A 19,699-nucleotide genomic window follows, 5' to 3' on the forward strand; every position below is an offset into this window, starting at 1 on the left:
AAGAACTTGGTTTAGAAGAAAGAGCTGGCCGCTATAAAGAACACTACGCCTGTACGGATTGGCCACTATAGATTTCTGGGTCTGACAGGCGTCTATAGATCCCTAATTTGAGATCTGTTGAAAGCTGCGGTGAACAGGCGTCATGGGGCACACACACAATACTGCAAATACACAATACAAACTTCATGTAAGGTATAATCACTTTGCTTGCTTTTAGTATTTCATGAATATAGTTTCCAGACATTGTATATGTTATACTACCATCCAGCAATCTATAATTATTTACTAGAATACTAAAGATTCATTTATCTCTATCCAAGCCATGAGTTCCCATTTTCTATCAAACAGGGTACAGCTACTACTTGTACCGGATGTGGCTCTATTCCCAACAGTCCCAATAATGTGCTGCAAATGTTATACAGGTTGAGTATCCCATATCCAAGTATTCCAAAATACGTAATTTTTTTAGCGAGAGTGAGATAGTGAAACCTTTGTTTTCTGATGGCTCGATGTACACAAACTTTGTTTAATACACAGTTAATCAAAATATTGTAATTAAATGACCTCCAGGCTGTGTGTATAAGGTGTATATGAAACATAAATGCATTCTGTGCTTAGACTTGGGTCCCATCGCCACGATATCTCATTAGGGTGTGGTTCATCAAATCGACTGTGTCTAGGTCGACAGTGTTTAGGTTGACCACTATTGGTCGACAGTCACTAGGTCGACATGGATGGAAGGTCGACAGGGTTTCTAGGTCGACATGTCTAAAGGTCGACATGAGGATTTTTTTTTTTGGTGTCGTTTTCTTCGTAGAGTGACCGGGATCCCAAATGAGTGCACCGCGTCCCCTCGCATGGTGCCTTCGCTCGGCACACTTTACCGTTCCAATCGTAGTCCACGTGGATCGTTAAGTATGAAAAAATTCAAAAAAAGAAAAAAATGTGAAAAACTCATGTCGACCTTTAGACCTGTCGACCTAGCACATGTCGACCTAGAAACCCTGTCGATCTTCCATCCATGTCGACCTATAGTGGTCGACCTAAACATTGTCAACCTAGACACTGTCGATCTTCAGACCGGATCCCATCTCATTATGGTATGCGATTATTCCAAAGTACGGAAAAATCCGATATCCAATATAATTCTGGTCCCAAGCGCTTTGGATAAGGGATACTCAACCTGTATCTATAACAGTAATGTTTCAGGTCTTGAGCTCAGTATTACAGGCAGTAAATGGGTCCCTTCCTTCAGTGTATGGGATATAGTAACACAAACTCTTCGCTGCCGGGTCTCCGTACCAAAACTGCCCACCACATTTTTAAATGCTTTGTTTATATTTTAAATCTACCCAACTGAGGGGGTCATTCTGAGTTGTTCGCTTGCTGCCGTTTTTAGCACAATTGCGATCAGGCTAAAAACCGGCAATTCTGTGCATGCGTATGGGCCGCAGGGCGCACGTGCTAAGTACTTTCACTCAAAACTATGCAATTTTACACAGGGCTGTGCAACGCTTTTCAGTCGCTCTGCTGATCGGGGAGTGATTGACAGGAAGTGGGTGTTTCTGGGTGGTAACTAACCGTTTTCCGGGAGTGTGCTAAAAAACACAGGCGTGCCAGACGAAAACGTAGGAGTGGCTGGCGGAACGGGGGAGTGGCTGGCCGAACGCAGGGCGTGTTTGTGACGTCAAACCAGGAACCAAACAGTCTGCAGTGATCGCAATCTAGGAGTAGGTCTGGAGCTGCTCAGAAACTGCAGGGAAATATTTAATTGCAGAACTGCTAATCTTTCGTTCGCACTTCTGCTAAGCTAAGATACACTCCCAGAGGGCGGCGGCCTAGCGTTTGCAATGCTGCTAAAAGCAGCAAGCGATCGATCAACTCAGAATAAGGGCCTAAATCTATATAATAACAGGGGGTGGTCTGTCACGTCTCAGCCATGTGAGGCGAGCGCAGAGGAGCACGCCAATCCACAGAGACGGACGTAGGACAGCTCACAAGGACGTGACAGAAGGACGGGATGAGGATGGATTGGAGGGGGGGGGAGCGGGCTGGGGTGACCCGGTTCATGCTGGCTTCACTTTGCTAGTATTATAATATTATGGTTCAGTATTTTCACACCGCAGTTGGATAAATGTTTCATTTACGGACATCGTAGAGCTGAAAGTACTTTTTCACGGTTCATCTGTAAGCAATTTATATTGAATGATCTCAAATACACCCCTTATATACTGTACACTGCGACTGTCAGTGACTAGAGGATACCGACTGCACTATATGGACTCTCGGCACTGGGCCGCAATACAATATACATATACGCTGTGTTCGTGCGTCTGTTCCATTAGGGAACCAGCCGTTGTCATGTCACCCGGGACGCACAGTAACGCAAGGAGAGAAATGACTCTCCCCACGTGTGTATTCAGTAATCGGGTGTCCGGGAGAACCTCTGGTCTCTGTATAAGCCTGAGCTGTGTGCTAAGGAGTGGGACAGGCTGCATACATTCTACTGTATGTTAATGGCAGTGAAAGGGTCACTGGACAATCTACCAATCATACCGTCATCTCTGCGCAGATCCGGCGATGTAGGTTTGTGTACAGTGTGCGGAGTGCATTAAGGCAGATCTTCTAGTGGTACAAAGGTTACAGTGACTGAATATAAAATATGAAATACAAAAGTAAGAAACCAGTATCACAGGATGTTCACTCACCGCTCCCCATTACAGTACCAGGTGAGGTAGCCATCTTGGGGGCACTATAGGTAACGACTAGCGGGATGAGCTATAACTGAAGAAATGATGACACTTTGGGGAGATACAAAGTACAAGATACATGAACAAGCTACCCACAGAACCATCAGTTTCATATTTAATTGCCTTGGAAAGATCTTTTCATGCATTTTTTTTTCCTATTGAGCAATTCAGTATGGGAGTAATGTGGGCAACACACAACGCGCGAGGTCTGCACAAGTGAATCTGCACCGCACATGCTGTGAACGATGGTGCAGGTGAGGCTCAGTCGTGAACATTTCCATCGCATCTACACTAACAGCCCCATGAGTTACAGTATACACACCCAATTTACCTCCGACTCTGCATACGGACAATTAAATCTCCATTTTGCAGCTAGATTTTCCCCTAACCCTGCAAAACTGAGGCCCTTTTGCAGAGAAAAGGAGTTTGACACCTGCATTCAGTGTAGCCCGTAGGAACGGAAGCCTTGGGCGCAGTTAGTGCGAGAGATTGGGAAGACATGAATTACCGCCGTGCCTCTAGTAAGATACACGAGTATTCTGGGAACGATTCTTATGTACAGTATAGAGGGGTCCTTTTACGCAGTAACGTCAGTCACGCCAAACGCAGTTTCCCAGGCAACTCCGAATCTTCCTCGCTGTACATGTGCGTCTTATTCGCATAACTAAAAAAAAAAAGAAGGATACAAAACTATATTTCTAGAGTGATCAACTGCTGTGCAACACGTGTACATCTGGGTGCGACCAAGTCTCACTCTGTATACGAAGCGCCGCGGCAGCCGCAACTTTGTCTCATGCCAAGCTGTGCTTCATCTGCGACTCTGCACGTGTGCAAGATGGAGAACAAGCTCCAGCAACCACCTGCAGAATAACATTATACAAACCTCTATGAGTGTAAAGCGTAAACCTGCGTTATCACAGGACTGCAGTGTCAGGGAACGCTCGGTGCGCTCTCTGCACCATTTATCAGTCTCAGAAACCAGATTACAGGAACCTGATAGAGAGAGGACTCGGGTCACCCCCTGTAATCAGCCGGTATCGCACAGCCGAGTGTGAAGTGCAGGAAGAGAGCAGCCCGGGTTACAGAAACGTGGATGACATTTCCCAGTCACAGGTCAGCCAGTCCGTGGTATCTGCCAGCAGCGTTTCCTGCAGCAGGATCCATGTGCGCTGAGCGTAGGGAGATATATATGGAACATCCCCGCATTCCTTGTACCTCAGTATCTGCTGTTACATGTCACGCACGGCTATGTGCTGCTTTTATAGAGAGGAGATGGCACTTATTTACTAACGTTCCTCCCAGAGACTACAAACCAGTCACATTCTGGTGCACCGGCCTATGTTCTGGAGTCCGTGATCTGAGGAAAGCCATCAGGCTAAATGCTAGGCTGACGGATCGGCCGGAGCTATGGGGCGATGGGTAAGTGCATACACACTTACCGATCGTCGGCCCGATGTGTTGTGCCTGACGTCACAACTGGGTGGGCAATTACATTTGCCCACCCAGTAGTCACCGGCCTCTGCAGACCGGCCATACGCACTGCACGGTGCGCTGATATAGCTGCACATATATCGGCCATGCTGCAGGGCCGACGCGATATGCCTGTGAACCATCTCATTCACATATATGTCAGGGATACACAGCCACCGGCGCCCGCGATATATGGGCTGTTCACCTGACCTTCCGCTATATCGGCCAGTGCGTACCCAGCTTACGGGTGCCTTCACTATGACCATGTACAATAGTGATACAGCTGCCCCTAATGACGGGTACACACTGAGCGATATGTTATCCGATCCGGTGAATCAGAACATCATATCGCTCACATTGGCACACATCGGGCAGTGTGTGTGCCGGATAGGCGGGAGCCTGTGGTCGCTATCGGCAACATGATTGCTAATGAAAGATGGAACTGTGGGGGTAATTCAGATCTGATCGCTGGGCTGCGTTTTTTGCAGTCCTGCGATCAGACAGTCGCCGCCTATAGGGGGAGTGTATTTCCACTGTGCGATCACATCTGCAGCCTAGCGGTACACACGGATTCTGTGCAGTCTCTGCGCAGCCCAGGACTTACTCAGCCGCTGCCATCACATCAGGCTGTTCGGGACCGGATGTGACGTCAGACACCCGCCCTGCAAACGCTTGGACACACATGCGTTTTTCCAAACACTCCCTGGTCAGTTTACACCCACAAACGCCCTCTTCCTGTCAATCGCCTTGCGAACGCCCGTGCAAATGGATCCTTCGCACAAACCTGCCGCTGACCGCCGATCCCCTTTGCAGCCGTGCGATCAGATCTGAATTACCCCCTGTGTTTGTTCTATCCTTCATGAACATCGCTCACAGTGTATCCAGGTTCCGATATGGTACTATCGCGTCAGTGTGTACCCAGCTTTACGCCAGCCTGCACATGCCCCAGTCCAGGCGTGCGCACATCTACGGAGTTTACAAGTGCGTACGGCTTGATCTGCCCGTCGGAGGAGCACCCGTCCAGGATAAAGTCTGGGCAGTCAGCATGTACAGGCAGATTCTCGCAGCAGGTTCCTCCGGAAATTCCTTATACACAGAGGAGAGACTGTAACATTCATCAGATCTTCATCCTATCAATCAACGGAGCACGCCACCTTCCGGTGTGTAATTAGCAATGCCCCTCCACGTTAGGGATACCCCTTTTAGTACATTCCATAGGCTTTTGGAGACTCTTACTGTGACGGTTGCTGATAACACAAAGCTCTGCACAAGTAGGCCCAGATACAGCTACAGGGAACCCGTTAGCTCCTTATCTAGATCACAGCATTACTGTATAAATAACTGGGGTTTGTGTTGTTTTTCCAGATCTCCAGCCCTGCATTGTATGGAGCCAAATCTCCACCTCTCTGAGCAGAAGGGGAAAGGGGTGGGAGTATGGTGACCCCAAATCTGCTGCTAGATGTCCCACAGAGAACCTACAAAAGGAGATTTATGGTAGACTTACCATGGTTAAATGTCTTTCTGCGAGGTACACTGGGTTCCACAGGGAATACATCAGGGGTGTAGAGATGGATCTTGATCCAGAGGCACCAACAGACTAAAGCATTGTGGGGCCTCCTCTATATAACCCCGCCTCCAGGCACTGGAGCTCAGTTTTGTTAACCAGTCCAATGCAGAAGCAGGTAAAAGAGAAGGCAGATGTTAGTCACATAGAATCACGTTCTCACGACATGAGAAGGTACCAGCGGCTAATGCCATACACACCCATAGAAGCTCAGTGCGTCAGGGTGGCTGCCCTGTGGAACACGGTGTACCTTGCAGAAAGAGATTTAACCATTGTAAGTCTATCGTAAATCTCCTTTTCTGCAGCAGGGTACACTGTGTTCCATAGGGATAACATCGGGATGTCTGAAAACAGTTCCTCAAGGGAGGAGACGCACCTTAGCGGGTACAAGAAGCCGGCGTCCAAAGAAGGCATCCTGGGAGGCGGAAGTATCAAAGACATAGAACCTAATGAACGTGTTCACAGAGGACCACGTAGCCGCCTTGCACAATTGTTCTGTGGAAGCTGGAACCCATTAGTCCAGCGAAACGCGTTGGAATTTTCTCTGTAGGACCACAAGTACCAGCACCCATATCCATCTCCTGGCTTTATTTGGACTTGCAGGCATCCACTGGATCAAATTCCGGCACAAGTTTTTCACAGACCCGGACGTATCCCCATCTGCCATCTGGACCCTATCTGCATGGGACTCGTAGGGGACTTATATCCGGAAGCAAGTCTGGTAAAATGCTCTTATACCAACTAAACTTGTGGGCAAATGTGGATTAGTGTCCTAGCCAGGAACTGTGGACATTTTGTTCAAAAGGGTTTATCCTTGTGATATTCTACAGAATTCATTTAATACATTCCATCAGTGTTGTTTTACCCTTGAGGGATAGATTATTTTCTTAGATGAATGTCTAATAAAAGATATATTTTATATTTTTGTTTATTGTGTTTTGAATCACAGCCGGCGCCAGTACTTCTTTTCTTCTTGATAGAACCTAATGAACGTGTTCACAGAGGACCACGTAACCGCCTTGCACAATTGTTCTGTGGACGCGCCACAGCGGGCCACCCAAGAAGGTCCAACAGACAGAGTAGAATGGGCCTTAATAGCCGCAGGAGCTGGGAGTCCAGCCTGCGCATAAGCTTGTGCAATCACCATTCTAATCCATCTGGCCAAGGTTTGCTTATTCGCAGGTCAGCCACGTTTGTGGAAACCAAATAGTACAAAAATGGAATCTGACCTCTTGATAGAGGCAGTCCTCTCCACATATATACGGAGAGCCCTTACCACATCCAAAGACCGTTCTTTGGAGGACAATTCAGAAGAGATGAAGGCCGGAACCACAATATCTTGGTTAAGGTGAAAAGATGACACCACATTAGTTAAATAACTGGGGCGAGTTCTGAGAACTGCTCGTCACAATGAAACCTCAAAAAGGGTGGACAGGACAGGACAAAGCGGCCAAGTCCGAGACCTTTCTGGCAGAGGCAATAGCCAATAAGAAAAGGACCTTAGCCGTAAGCTATTTAAGATCCACAGACTCAAGAGGTTCAAACAGACTCTTGCAGGGCATTCATGACAGACAAATCCCATGGAGCCACAGGAGGGACATAGGGAGGCTGAATCCGCAGTACGCCCTGAGTGAATGTATGAACGTCAGGCAGAGAAGCAATTATTCTCTGAAACTACACCGACAAGGCAGATATGTGAACCTTGAGGGAGGCCAGCCAAAGTCCGAAATCCAGGCCTTGTTGCAAAATAGCCAGAAGTCTGGAAGTACTAAATTTGTAAGCATCGTAATTCTTAGCAGCAACTAGGTGAAGTAAGAACTCCAGACCCTATAATAAATCTGTGCAGAAGCCGGTTTGCGGGCTTTAGCATAGTTTGGATAACCGCCTTGGCGAATCCTTTGGCGCTCAGGAGTTAAGCTTCAAGAGCCACACCGTCAAAGCCAGAGCCCTGAACGAGGAGGTCTGGGTGTTGAGGAAGTGGAAGAGGACGCTCTATCGATAGACCCTGTAGGTCTGAGAACCAATGCCGTCTGGGCCACGCTGGAGCGACTAGAAGTAGTATTCCTTCTTGTTTGAACTTCTGTAGAACCCTGGGCAGGAGTGACACTGGAGGGAACACGTAGGGCAGCTGAAAGTTCCATGGGATTGTCAGTGCATCCACGAACGCTGCTTGAGGATCCCTTGATCCGAAGCCCAGAACTTTGTGACTGTGTCGAGACGCCATCAGATCTACATCTGGTAGACCCCACTTGTCCACTAGGAGTTCAAATACTTCCTGATGCAGACTCCACTCTCCGGCGTGCACGTCCTGACGACTGAGGAAATTAACTTCCCAATTGAGGATTCCCGGAATGAACACTGCCAATGTTGCTGGCAGATGGCTTTCCGCCCAACAAAGGATTTTTGACACTTCCACCATTGCCATGCGGCTTTGAGTGCCGTCTTTATTTAGGTACACCACCATGGTGGCGTTGTCGGATTGTATTTGAACAGGCGTGTTCTGTATCAGAGGCAGGGCAAGAGTCAAAGCATTGAATACTGCCCGTAGTTCCAGAATGTTTATTGGGAGGAGAGATTCCTCCTTGGTCCACCGACCCTGGAGAGTGTTGTTCCAGCACCATGCCCCAACCCCATAGAATGGCAGCCGTAGTCAGTAGGACCCAGTTGGGGATCCAGAAAGGATGGCCCCTGCTCAACTGCTGGTCCTGTAGCCACCAGCTCAGTGACATACGAACCTCAGGAGTCAATGAGATCATTTGAGACCTGATCCGAGGAGGCAGGCGATCCCACTTGGAAAGGTTTAACCTCTGTAGTGGCGGGAATGAAATTGAGCATACTCCACCATGTCGAAATTCGACACCATGAGGCCTAGTACTTGCATCGCCGAGTGTATCGACACTCTTGGGCAAGAGAGGAAGTATCTTATCCTGTCCTGCAGTTTCAGGACTTTCTCTGGAGACAGAAAGAGACTTTGGCTGTGTCTGTCTAGCAGTGCTCCCAGGTGCACTGTGCTCCCAGTGCACCATGCTCCGAGTAAGGACCAGCGAGGACTTCTTCCAGTTGACGAGCCACCTGTGGGCTTGTAGGAAGCTGACTGTCAGTTGCAAATGATTGGGGAGGACATCTTGGGAGTTCACCAGGATCAGCAAGTCGTCCAGATCCAGCAGAATCGTGATTCCCTGACGACGTAGATGAGCCGTCATCACGGCCATAACCTTGGTGAAGATCCGAGGGGCCGTGGCCAGTCAAAACGGCAGAGCCTTGAACGGATAGTGAAGGTTGCCAATAGCAAACCGCAGATATTGCTGATGCGATATGGCAATAGGTATATGCAGATAAGCATCTTGTATATCCAGGGATATCATATAATCTCGGGGTTCCATGGCCAGAACAATTGAGCGCAGTTCTTCCATACGAAACTTGGACACTCTCACAAATTTGTTCAGTGATTTGAGGTTGAGTATAAACCGGAAAGACCCATTGGGATTTGGTACTAGAAACAGGGTCGAATAGTGTCCTCCGCCTCTCTGGGACAGGGGTACCGGCACTACCACTCCTGTATCCAGAAGGGAACGCACAACCAGGTGTAGAGCTTGTGCCTTCGACTGGTCCGAAGGAATAACCATCAAGCAGAACTGGCAAGGGGGACGTCTCCTGAAAGAGACTGCGTACCCATGAGAGACGACTTCCCGCACCCATGCGTCTGAAGTGGTCTCTAAGCAGACCTGGGTAAACTGCAGAAGTCGGCCTCCCACCCTGGGATCCCCCAGGGGGAGGCCCGTCCTGTCATGTAGCAGGCATGTTTTGTTTGGAAGCAGGCTGACGGGTGGCCCAGGATTGTTTTGCTTTGGGCTTTGTGGTTTGTGGTTTTTGGGAGCACGAGCTTGTGTCGGGTATGCCTGACCCTTTGCTTTCCCTTGAGGTCGAAAGGAATGAAAAGTGGTACTCTTCCTTCTGTGCAGAAGAATTAGTATTCAGGAGAAATGTAGTCTTAGCAGCCGCTAAGTCAGTCACAATCTTATTCAGATCTTCCCTAAATAGGATGTCTCCCTTAAAAGGAAGTACCTCCAAGGTCTTTATGGAATCTAGGTCCACCTTCCATGATCTCAAACACAGAATTCGGCGAGCCAGAATGGACGTAGTCGACGCCTTGGCCGCCATTACACCTGCGTCAGAGGACGGCTCCTTAATATATTGGGAGGCGGTGGTAATATGAGACAGATATTGTCTGGCAGTATCAGATATATCCTGAGGCAGGTCTTCCTCTATTGCCTGAACCCAGGCTTCAATTCCTTTTGTGGCCCAGGAGGCTGCTATAGTGGGTACAGCACCTGTAAGGGAGTAAATAGACTTCAGGCATCCCTCCACACGCTTATCGGTCGGTTCCTTCATTGAGGTGACAGTGGCGACAGGCAGAGTAGATGACACCACAAGACGGGTGACATGGGAATCCACCGGTGGTGAATTTTCCCACTTAATACACAACTCAGCAGAGAGAGGAAAACGAGCTAGCATCTTTTTAGGCAGGGAGAATTTCTTTCCTGGAAAAGACCAGGGTTCCTGACGCATGTCTTCTAAATGGTCAGAATGCAGCAAGACTACTTTAGACACCTTCTGACGTTTAAACTTAGCAGGTATTTTAGACGCAGTAGTGGGATCTACCTCATCATCGATTTCTAGGATCAGCTTAATAGCCTCCACTAGATCAGGGACATCAACCCGAGTTGTAGGTTCCTCGTCAGAAACAGCTGTATCAGTGTCTGACGAATCAGTATACTGCCCATCCTCATCAGAAGTATCATCTCCTATATATTAGCCCAAATCTGTGACTCCGTGCTGCAACGCTGGGCGGAGTTACAGTGGTGGGTGGAGTTATTCAAATGAGTCACAGAACTGGGCAAATCTATAGGAGACCAGCAGCAGAAGCAGATGGTATGGGCATGGCACAGGCAGGGGTGCATACCTCCCAGCTTTCTTCAGACAGAAGGAGGGACACACACACACAAAACACCACATGGCAAAAAGGGGGCGTGGTCAACGAAAGGGCGTGGCTTCACGGGAGGGCACCCGTTTTCGTCAGTGAGGGGGCATGCCCAGCGCTCTGTGAGCTGCTGGCATGCCCCCAGGGGCAGATTATGAGTCTGGGGGGCCCAGGGCACTTAAGACAAGGGGCCCTATCTCATTGCTGTGCCTGCTGTGGGATTGTGGGCGTGGCCTAATCATGCCTGCGAAGCCACACCCCCTTATGCAAATTCCAGGAATTTTTTTTTTTTATGGAATTTTGGCCCCTCAGCTAGAGGTAAATCCAGAGGAGGTGGTCGCTCCCCCCTACACACCCGCACAGGCAGAAGAAAGCATGGAGACTGCTGCCTCCCTGCACCACCACAGACCTGCCAACACGCAGCAGCGTGTGCTGACTGTAGCACAATGCTGCCGCTGTTACTGGCAGGACGGGGGGGGGGGGGGGAGCTTCTGAGCTGGGACACAGCTACTCCAGCCGAGGGGCCCCCTAAAATTGTGGGGCCAACAGTACGTACCCCCTGCCCCCCATTAATCTGGCTCTGCTGCTGGAACCCCCCCTTAATCCGTACCCCCGGATGCCCCCTCTCCCTCTGTCTCCACTAAATTCACCGCTGCTCTAAGCAGAACAGCGAGTACAGGAGCTTCCCAACTGCCCCCCCCCCCACCCCACCCCGCAACACCACCACCGCCGCGGGACACTGTGGCCCACGGGTGGGACAGCGGGACAGACCCTAAAAAATGGGACTGTCCCGCAAAAATCGGGACGGTTGGGAGGTGTGGGGGTGTGTGAGGGGGTATGCCGTACAGACAGACGGGCACCGGCTCACTGTGTGCTTGACCCCCCACATCAGCATACTCAGCAGGGTCTCTCTGGCGCGGAGGAGCGTCACTTTCTGCTACACTCCACGCTTCTTAGCTGCAGTTTTGTGGGGCACCTGCCGCTGTGCAGGTTCCGTACCGCCTCTGTTATCTCCAGTCCCGGCAACCCCACCGCTAGCTGCAGTGCTGCCGCCCACAGTGAGGTGCGCCCAGCTCCTTCACACACTTTAGCTGGCGGGCAGCGCTGCAGAAGTCTGCGCTGCTTGCAGGCTCCGACTCCCTCCTCCCTCCAGCCACAGCGTCTCCTGGGGGCTAACCAGTCACTCCCAGTCTCCCCTTACCACAGTGCCCGGCAGCTGCTCAAGGTCTGCGGTGTGTGACTGAGGAGGGGGGGAGGGATGCGGACGGGCAGAGGAAGCAGGACTCCAGCCTGAGAGAGTCAGCCATGCCAAGTCTCCACCAGCAGCAGATCCCAACAGGTTGGAGTGGAACAGCAGCAGCCAGCAGCAGTGACTCCGGTAAGACACATCTGTCTGTCACCACTGTTCTGTCCCTAATACCAATCTCTCCCTGTGTTCTGTCATGTCCCTGTCACCGTTATCCTGGCCCTGTCACCCCTATCCAGGCCCTGTCACCCCTGTGCTTGCCCTGTCAACCCTATACTGGCCCTGTCACCCCTGTCCTGGTTCTGCCGCCCCTACCATGGCCATGTCACCCCTATCCTGTCCCTGCAATTTCTGTCCTGGCCCCGTCGCCCCTGTTCTGGCCCTGTCACCCCTGCCCTGGCCCTGTCACCCCTGTTCTGGCCCCGTCACCCCTGTCCTGGCCCCGTCACCCCTGTCCTGGCCCCGTCACCCCTGTCCTGGCCCCGTCACCCCTGTCCTGGCCCTGTTACTGCATACCCTCCAACTACCTTTTTGGCAGGTACAGTACCCGTAGCGCCTCCAGACCCCTCCCCAATGCACCACACCTCCGCACCTTCCCCTCTACCACATGCGGCACCCCACCCCTCCCCCACACGCTCTGCCTCCAGACCCCCTACACCGCCCGCGGCTTCCACTCCTTCGCCCCTCCACCACCCACAGCACCTCCAGACCCCCTCCACCATCCACCCCCCATATATATGTCTCCCCCCACACCTGCCCCCCCTCCACCCGCAGCATCTGCAGACACCCTCCTCCATCCGCGGTGCCCCCCTCATCCACCCCTCCCCCACCTGCCCCTCCACCACCTGCAGCACCTCCGGACCCCCTTCCCCATCCGCCGCACCACCTGTACCTGCCCCTCCCCTACTCACGGCACCTCCGGACCCCCTACCCCACCCCCGCCCCTTCCCATCCCATCCCACAGCACCTCCGGAACCCTTCACTCATACGCAACATCCCCGCACCTGCCCCTCTCCCACCCTTGGCACCCCTGCCCTTCCCCCACTGGCAGTGCCTCGGGACCCCATCCCCCATCTGCAGCCCCCACTCCTCTGCCCCTCCCCCACCATCTCCTGACCCTTCCCCATCCGGCCCCCCCCGCTTCCACCCCCCTCTATCCGCAGCATCTACAGACACCCTCCCCCTTCCACAGCCCCCCCCCCCCCCCCTGCACCTGCTACATTCTGTACATTGTGCCCTGCAGGTGCTGTTCACGCCGTCGCAAGGGGCTGCGCCTCCTTCACCATCGCATGCCCTTTCATTGTGCAATATTTAACCACTAACAAAGGAATGCAGGTAATACTCCATATAATACAAATATTGAACCCCAGAAAGGCATACAAGGGTTAAGGGGGCGTAGCCCCTTGCGACGATGTGAAGAGCGCCCGTAGGGCGCGATCAAGCACCTAGTCTGAAATATTAGTGGAGGAGGAAGTGGACAGAGGGACATGGGGTAGGTTTTTGTCTAACCAAAGACTGAATCAATTGCTGTATCTGGGTAGACAGAGTATCCGCCCAGGGCAGATTTACCACAGGGACAATATGTGGCTGCAATGGCACAGGTGTAAGGCGTGTCACAAGCATATTTGAGAACGCCACCCAAGGTGGCTCCTGATTGGCTACAGGAGCAGCGGGCTGACTGGGAGATGTATGGAACATATTACACAGACCATCCTTCAAAACTTCCCCCCCCCAGGCAAATCCTTGGCGCAAGCACTGCATGATGCAGGAGCGTCCGCGGATTTCCCGCCCTTTGTGGTAAACATTATAGTGAATGTAACCCTAGAGTGTAAGAGTACGATACAGCCAGACAAACGCAATACCTGCAAATAAATCCCCTATGTATGGGACAGTGTATACAGGACACAAACAGAGAATAAATGCGGTATGAGGTGACTGGAATACACAGTAGAATACACTTATCTGTAAATACTGCGTAGCACTATATATTAGACCCTGACGCACCTAGTCCCTTAGGATACAGAATACAGTGATAGCTATAGCTGGGATACACTGAAAGTGAAATCCACACAGCAGGTACAGGCACGCACAGTAACAATGCAGATAATTATTTTAGTCAGACAGCTCCAGGGTGGAAACACCAGCAGCAGATGGCGCCCGGAGCTGGGGAAGGGGCTACAGGTCAAGCGCCTTTTCCCCTATGCTGGTCTTCACCACCGGGTACTATGGAGCCTTATTAAAAGGGATAGTTTTGCTGTCCGACCTGTGCTCCCATGCCCTGGTGGATATAGTGGGTCCCTGCACGACCACAGTGTCCACGCCAGCGTCGCGCTCCGTAGACCGCGACCGGAACGCAATTTAATGGCGGGTCCCGCCTGGGGACCCTCTTACCTCCTCCCTTAGTAGCAGCCACGCGATCCAGGAGAGCGCCAGCAGTGGTGTGCCTAGAAACCGGAGCGCCTCCGCCGCAAGTACCCGGGAACAGAGCCAGCGGAAGTATGCGACGCCGCTGGGGAGGTGATGGAGCCGCAGCACAGTATTGTCACACTGACATATGAAGTGCTGCAGCCCTTGAAGTCTTCTAAATAGCTTTTTCAGAGCTGCCTAGCGCAGCCCCCCTGTTAAGTGACCGGCTTCATGCAGGCACCAACTCTAAAACTGAGCTCCAGTGCCTGGAGGCGGGGTTATAGAGGAGGCCCCGCAATGCATCCTGGGAGAGTCTAAAGCTTTAGCCTGTTGGTGCCTCTGGATCAAGATCCATCTCTACACCAATGTATTCCCTTTGGACACAGTGTACCCTGCTGCAGAAATATAAATATTCCACAAGTAATGATCAGCCTGATATGGTCTAATGCACTGTACACCGAGTGCACAACGGAGATGAAGCACTAACATCTGCCCCTCTACAGTACATCCGCCCCTCTACAGTACATCCGCCCCCTCCTACAGTACATCCGCCCCCTCCTACAGTACATCCGCCCCCTCCTACAGTACATCCGCCCCCTCCTACAGTACATCCGCCCCCTCCTACAGTACATCCGCCCCTCTACAGTACATCCGCCCCTCTACAGTACATCCGCCCCCTCCTACAGTACATCCGCCCCCTCCTACAGTACATCCGCCCCCTCCTACAGTACATCCGCCCCCCTACAGTACATCCGCCCCCCCTACAGTACATCCGCCCCTCTACAGTACATCCGCCCCCCCTACAGTACATCCGCCCCCTCCTACAGTACATCCGCCCCTCTACAGTACATCCGCTCCCCTCTACAGTACATCCGCCCCCCCCCCTACAGTACATCTGCCCCCCCTACAGTACATCTGCCCCCCCCCCTACAGTACATCTGCCCCCACCCTACAGTACATCCGCCCCCTCCTACAGTACATCCGCCCCTCTACAGTACATCCGCCCCCCTACAGTACATCTATGATGGTCATACAGTGAGGTACAGTGACATGTAAACACTATGCAGCGACACAGACAAAATGATGGCCCAGGAGAATATAGCCACTCACCTGCCCTCCCAAAACATCCATGAATAGGGCTCATTGACATTACTAAGTGCTGTGGATGTGCGCCGCAGCACGCCGGTATTACACCTGTGCGCCTTGAGGATGCTGCCTATTCTCCGCACCAGGTGATGACTCCGCAAACTAGAACACGCCTAAGCTTGAAGACAGGAGGACGAGGCGCACAGGACAATAGCGTCACATCATAAGGCTACTACCTGTAACGCTATTATTACATACCCTAAAACGCTAACAAAAAAATGTCGGACACCTTGCGTGTGTTGGTGACGGGTGCACTTCAGCAACCGCACCTAATGATGTATACACAGACTCTGCAACAAGACCCCCTCAGAGGGGCAGTAGTGGTGTAGCAGCAGGGCAGTCACATAGCGGTGCTGGGATATAGGTGTAGCAGTGCTGGGGTATAGAGGAGCAATAGCACTGCAGTAGGGGTGCAGTAGAGGGGCACTGGTGCTACAGTAGAGGGGCACTGGTGCTACAGTAGAGGGGCACTGGTGCTACAGTAGAGGGGCACTGGTGCTACAGTAGAGGGGCACTGGTGCTACAGTAGAGGGGCACTGGTGCTACAGTAGAGGGGCACTGGTGCTACAGACACATATAGGTGCTGGGATATAGGTGCAGTAGTGCAGGGGTATAGAGGGGCAGTAGTGGTACAGTAGAGGGGCAGTGCTGGGCTATAGATGTAGAAGTGCTGGGGTATTGGGGGGCAGCAGTGGCACAGTAGCGGGGCAGTAGTGGCACAGTAGCGGGGCAGTAGTGGCACAGTAGCGGGGCAGTAGTGGCACAGTAGCGGGGTAGTCACATAGCGATGCTGGGATATAGGTGTAGCAGTGCTGGGGTATAGAGGGGCAGTAGTTGTACAGTAGCGGTACAGTAGAGGGGCAGCAGTGGTACAGTAGAGGGGCAGTCAACGGTGCAGTCACATAGCGGTGCCGGGATAGAGATGTAGCAGTGCTGGGGTATAGAGGGGCAGCAGCGGTACAGCAGAGGGGCAGCAGCGGTACAGCAGAGGGGCAGCAGCGGTGCAGCAGAGGGGCAGCAGCGGTGCAGCAGAGGGGCAGCAGCGGTGCAGCAGAGGGGCAGCAGCGGTGCAGCAGAGGGGCAGCAGCGGTGCACAGTAGCGGTGCAGCAGAGGAGCAGTAGCGGTGCAGCAGAGGAGCAGTAGCGGTGCAGCAGAGGGGCAGTAGCGGTGCAGCAGAGGGGCAGTAGCGGTGCAGCAGAGGGGCAGTAGCGGTGCAGCAGAGGGGCAGTAGCGGTGCAGCAGAGGGGCAGTAGCGGTGCAGCAGAGTGGCAGTAGTGGTGCAGCAGAGTGGCAGTAGTGGCGCAGTAGAGGGGCAGCAGAGTGGCAGTAGTGGCGCAGTAGAGGGGCAGTAGTGGCGTGGCAGAGTGGCAGTAGTGGCGCAGTAGAGGGGCAGTAGTGGCGTGGCAGTAGTGGCGCAGTAGAGGGGCAGTAGCGGTACAGAAGAGGGGCAGTAGCGGTACAGAAGAGGGGCAGTAGTGGCGCAGTAGAGGGGCAGCAGAGTGGCAGTAGTGGCGCAGTAGCGGTACAGAAGAGGGGCAGTAGCGGTGCAGCAGAGGGGCAGTAGTGGCGCAGTAGAGGGGCAGCAGAGTGGCAGTAGTGGCGCAGTAGAGGGGCAGTAGCGGTACAGAAGAGGGGCAGTAGCGGTGCAGCAGAGGGGCAGTAGCGGTACAGCAGAGGGGCAGTAGTAGCGGTACAGCAGAGGGGCAGTAGTAGCGGTACAGCAGAGGGGCAGTAGTAGCGGTACAGCAGAGGGGCAGTAGTAGCGGTACAGCAGAGGGGCAGTAGTAGCGGTACAGCAGAGGGGCAGTAGTAGCGGTACAGCAGAGGGGCAGTAGTAGCGGTACAGCAGAGGGGCAGTAGTAGCGGTGCAGCAGAGGGGCAGTAGCGGTGCAGCAGAGGGACAGTAGCGGTGCAGCAGAGGGACAGTAGCGGTGCAGCAGAGGGACAGTAGCGGTGCAGCAGAGGGGCAGTAGCGGTGCAGCAGAGGGGCAGTAGCGGTGCAGCAGAGGGGCAGTAGTGGCGCAGTAGAGGGGCAGTAGTGGCGCAGCAGAGTGGCAGTAGTGGCGCAGTAGAGGGGCAGTAGTGGCGTGGCAGTAGTGGCGCAGTAGAGGGGCAGTAGCGGTACAGAAGAGGGGCAGTAGCGGTGCAGCAGAGGGGCAGTAGTGGTGCAGCAGAGGGGCAGTAGTGGCGCAGTAGAGGGGCAGCAGAGTGGCAGTAGTGGCGCAGTAGCGGTACAGAAGAGGGGCAGTAGCGGTGCAGCAGAGGGGCAGTAGTGGTGCAGCAGAGGGGCAGTAGTGGCGCAGTAGAGGGGCAGCAGAGTGGCAGTAGAGGGGCAGTAGCGGTACAGAAGAGGGGCAGTAGCGGTACAGAAGAGGGGCAGTAGTGGTGCAGCAGAGTGGCAGTAGTGGCGCAGTAGAGGGGCAGCAGAGTGGCAGTAGTGGCGCAGTAGAGGGGCAGTAGCGGTACAGAAGAGGGGCAGTAGCGGTGCAGCAGAGGGGCAGTAGTGGTGCAGCAGAGTGGCAGTAATGGCGCAGTAGAGGGGCAGTAGCGGTACAGTAGAGGGGCAGTAGCGGTACAGTAGAGGGGCAGTAGCGGTGCAGTAGAGGGGCAGTAGCGGTGCAGTAGTGGTGCAGTAGAGGGGCAGTAGTGGCGCAGTAGAGGGGCAGTAGTGGCGCAGTAGAGGGGCAGTAGTGGTGCAGTAGTGGTGCAGTAGAGGGGCAGTAGTGGTGCAGCAGAGGGGCAGTAGTGGGGCAGTAGCGGTGCGGTCACATAGCGGTGTCAGGATACAGATGTAGCGGTGTCAGGTACTCACCCTGTCCCAGTGCAGCCACTTGAAAACGGCGGCGTCCAGCTCCGTGTCCCCGGTGGAGCGGTGTATGAGCAGGTTGGAGTTGACATCCTCCCCGGGATCCCCCATCCTCGCTCCCCGGTCTCCTCCGATACACACACGGCGCCAGACACTGACTACAGCACTACGCAGCCAAGCAGCAGCAGCACACAGCACTACGCATGCGCATGTCCCGGCTCTCACACCGGCCGCACCGCGCATGCGCCTGTCTCAGTTATCGCATACATGCCGGGACCAGGAGCGCGCATGCGCAGCCCGAGCCCCCTGTTACATAACAGCCCATGGTTCCCCAGTCACCCAGTGGCTATAACGGAGAAACGGCTTCTGCTTTCCTGTACCTGTTCCAGTGTGATAACCTGATACACATCCCCAGGCAGTGTAATCAAACAAGCTGGAACCATCATGTGCAATAAACAACTTCATTGGTACATAAAAAATAAATAAATACTGGAGCGAAAGAGCAGTACAATGACAGAAAATGACCGTATAATCACGCTATACATGTGTGGTAAATGTGTATTTCTCTTACATCCTAGAGGATGCTGGGGACTCCGTTAGGACCATGGGGTATAGACGGGCTCCGCAGGAGACATGGGCACTATAAAGAACTTTAGAATGGGTGTGCACTGGCTCCTCCCTCTATGCCCCTCCTCCAGACCTCAGTTAGAATCTGTGCCCAGAGGAGACTGGGTGCATTACAGGGAGCTCTCTTGAGTTTTTCTGATAAAGAATTTTGTTAGGTTTTTTATTTTCAGGGAGCACTGCTGGCAACAGACTCCCTACATTGTGGGACTGAGGAGAGAGGAGCAGCCCTACTTTCCTGGACTGATGGGCTCTGCTTCTTAGGCTACTGGACACCATTAGCTCCAGAGGGTCGGAACACAGGTGTCGTTCTCGCTGTTCATCCCAGAGCCGCGCCGCTGTCCTCCTCACAGAGCCGGAAGATAGAAGCCGGGTGAGTATAAGAAGAAAAGAAGACTTCAAGGCGGCAGAAGACTTCAGATCTTCCCTGAGGTAAGTGCGCAGCGGTAATGCTGCGCGCCATTGCTCCCACACACTACACACACTAGCAGGCACTGATGGGTGCAGGGCGCAGGGGGGGCGCCCTGGGCAGCAATATAAACCTCTGGACTGGCATTTATAAGTATATAGGCTACGGAGGCAGTTAATATATAAATCCCCCGTAATTTTTTATACAATTGAGCAGGACCGAAGCCCGCCGCTGGAGGGGGCGGAGCTTGGTCCCTCAGCACTAACCAGCGCCATTTTCTCCACAGAGCACTGCAG

At 53.0% G+C, this 19,699-nt stretch overlaps 1 protein-coding gene across 1 annotated transcript in view; it reads right to left on the bottom strand.

Moving 5' to 3' along the window:
• PGM2L1 (phosphoglucomutase 2 like 1) overlaps positions 1-18,608 on the bottom strand; it is a 101,733-nt gene extending 83,125 nt beyond the window's left edge. Inside the window, exon 1 of the mRNA XM_063950921.1 lies at positions 18,377-18,608. Coding sequence (XP_063806991.1) covers positions 18,377-18,481 — 105 coding nt within the window. The 5' untranslated portion in view covers positions 18,482-18,608. The remainder of the gene's footprint in view (positions 1-18,376) is intronic.
• Between the last annotated feature and the right edge of the window lie 1,091 nt (positions 18,609-19,699).

The sequence above is a fragment of the Pseudophryne corroboree genome, chromosome 2 (genome assembly GCF_028390025.1).
Source record: "Pseudophryne corroboree isolate aPseCor3 chromosome 2, aPseCor3.hap2, whole genome shotgun sequence".
In the NCBI taxonomy this organism is placed as follows: domain Eukaryota; kingdom Metazoa; phylum Chordata; class Amphibia; order Anura; family Myobatrachidae; genus Pseudophryne; species Pseudophryne corroboree.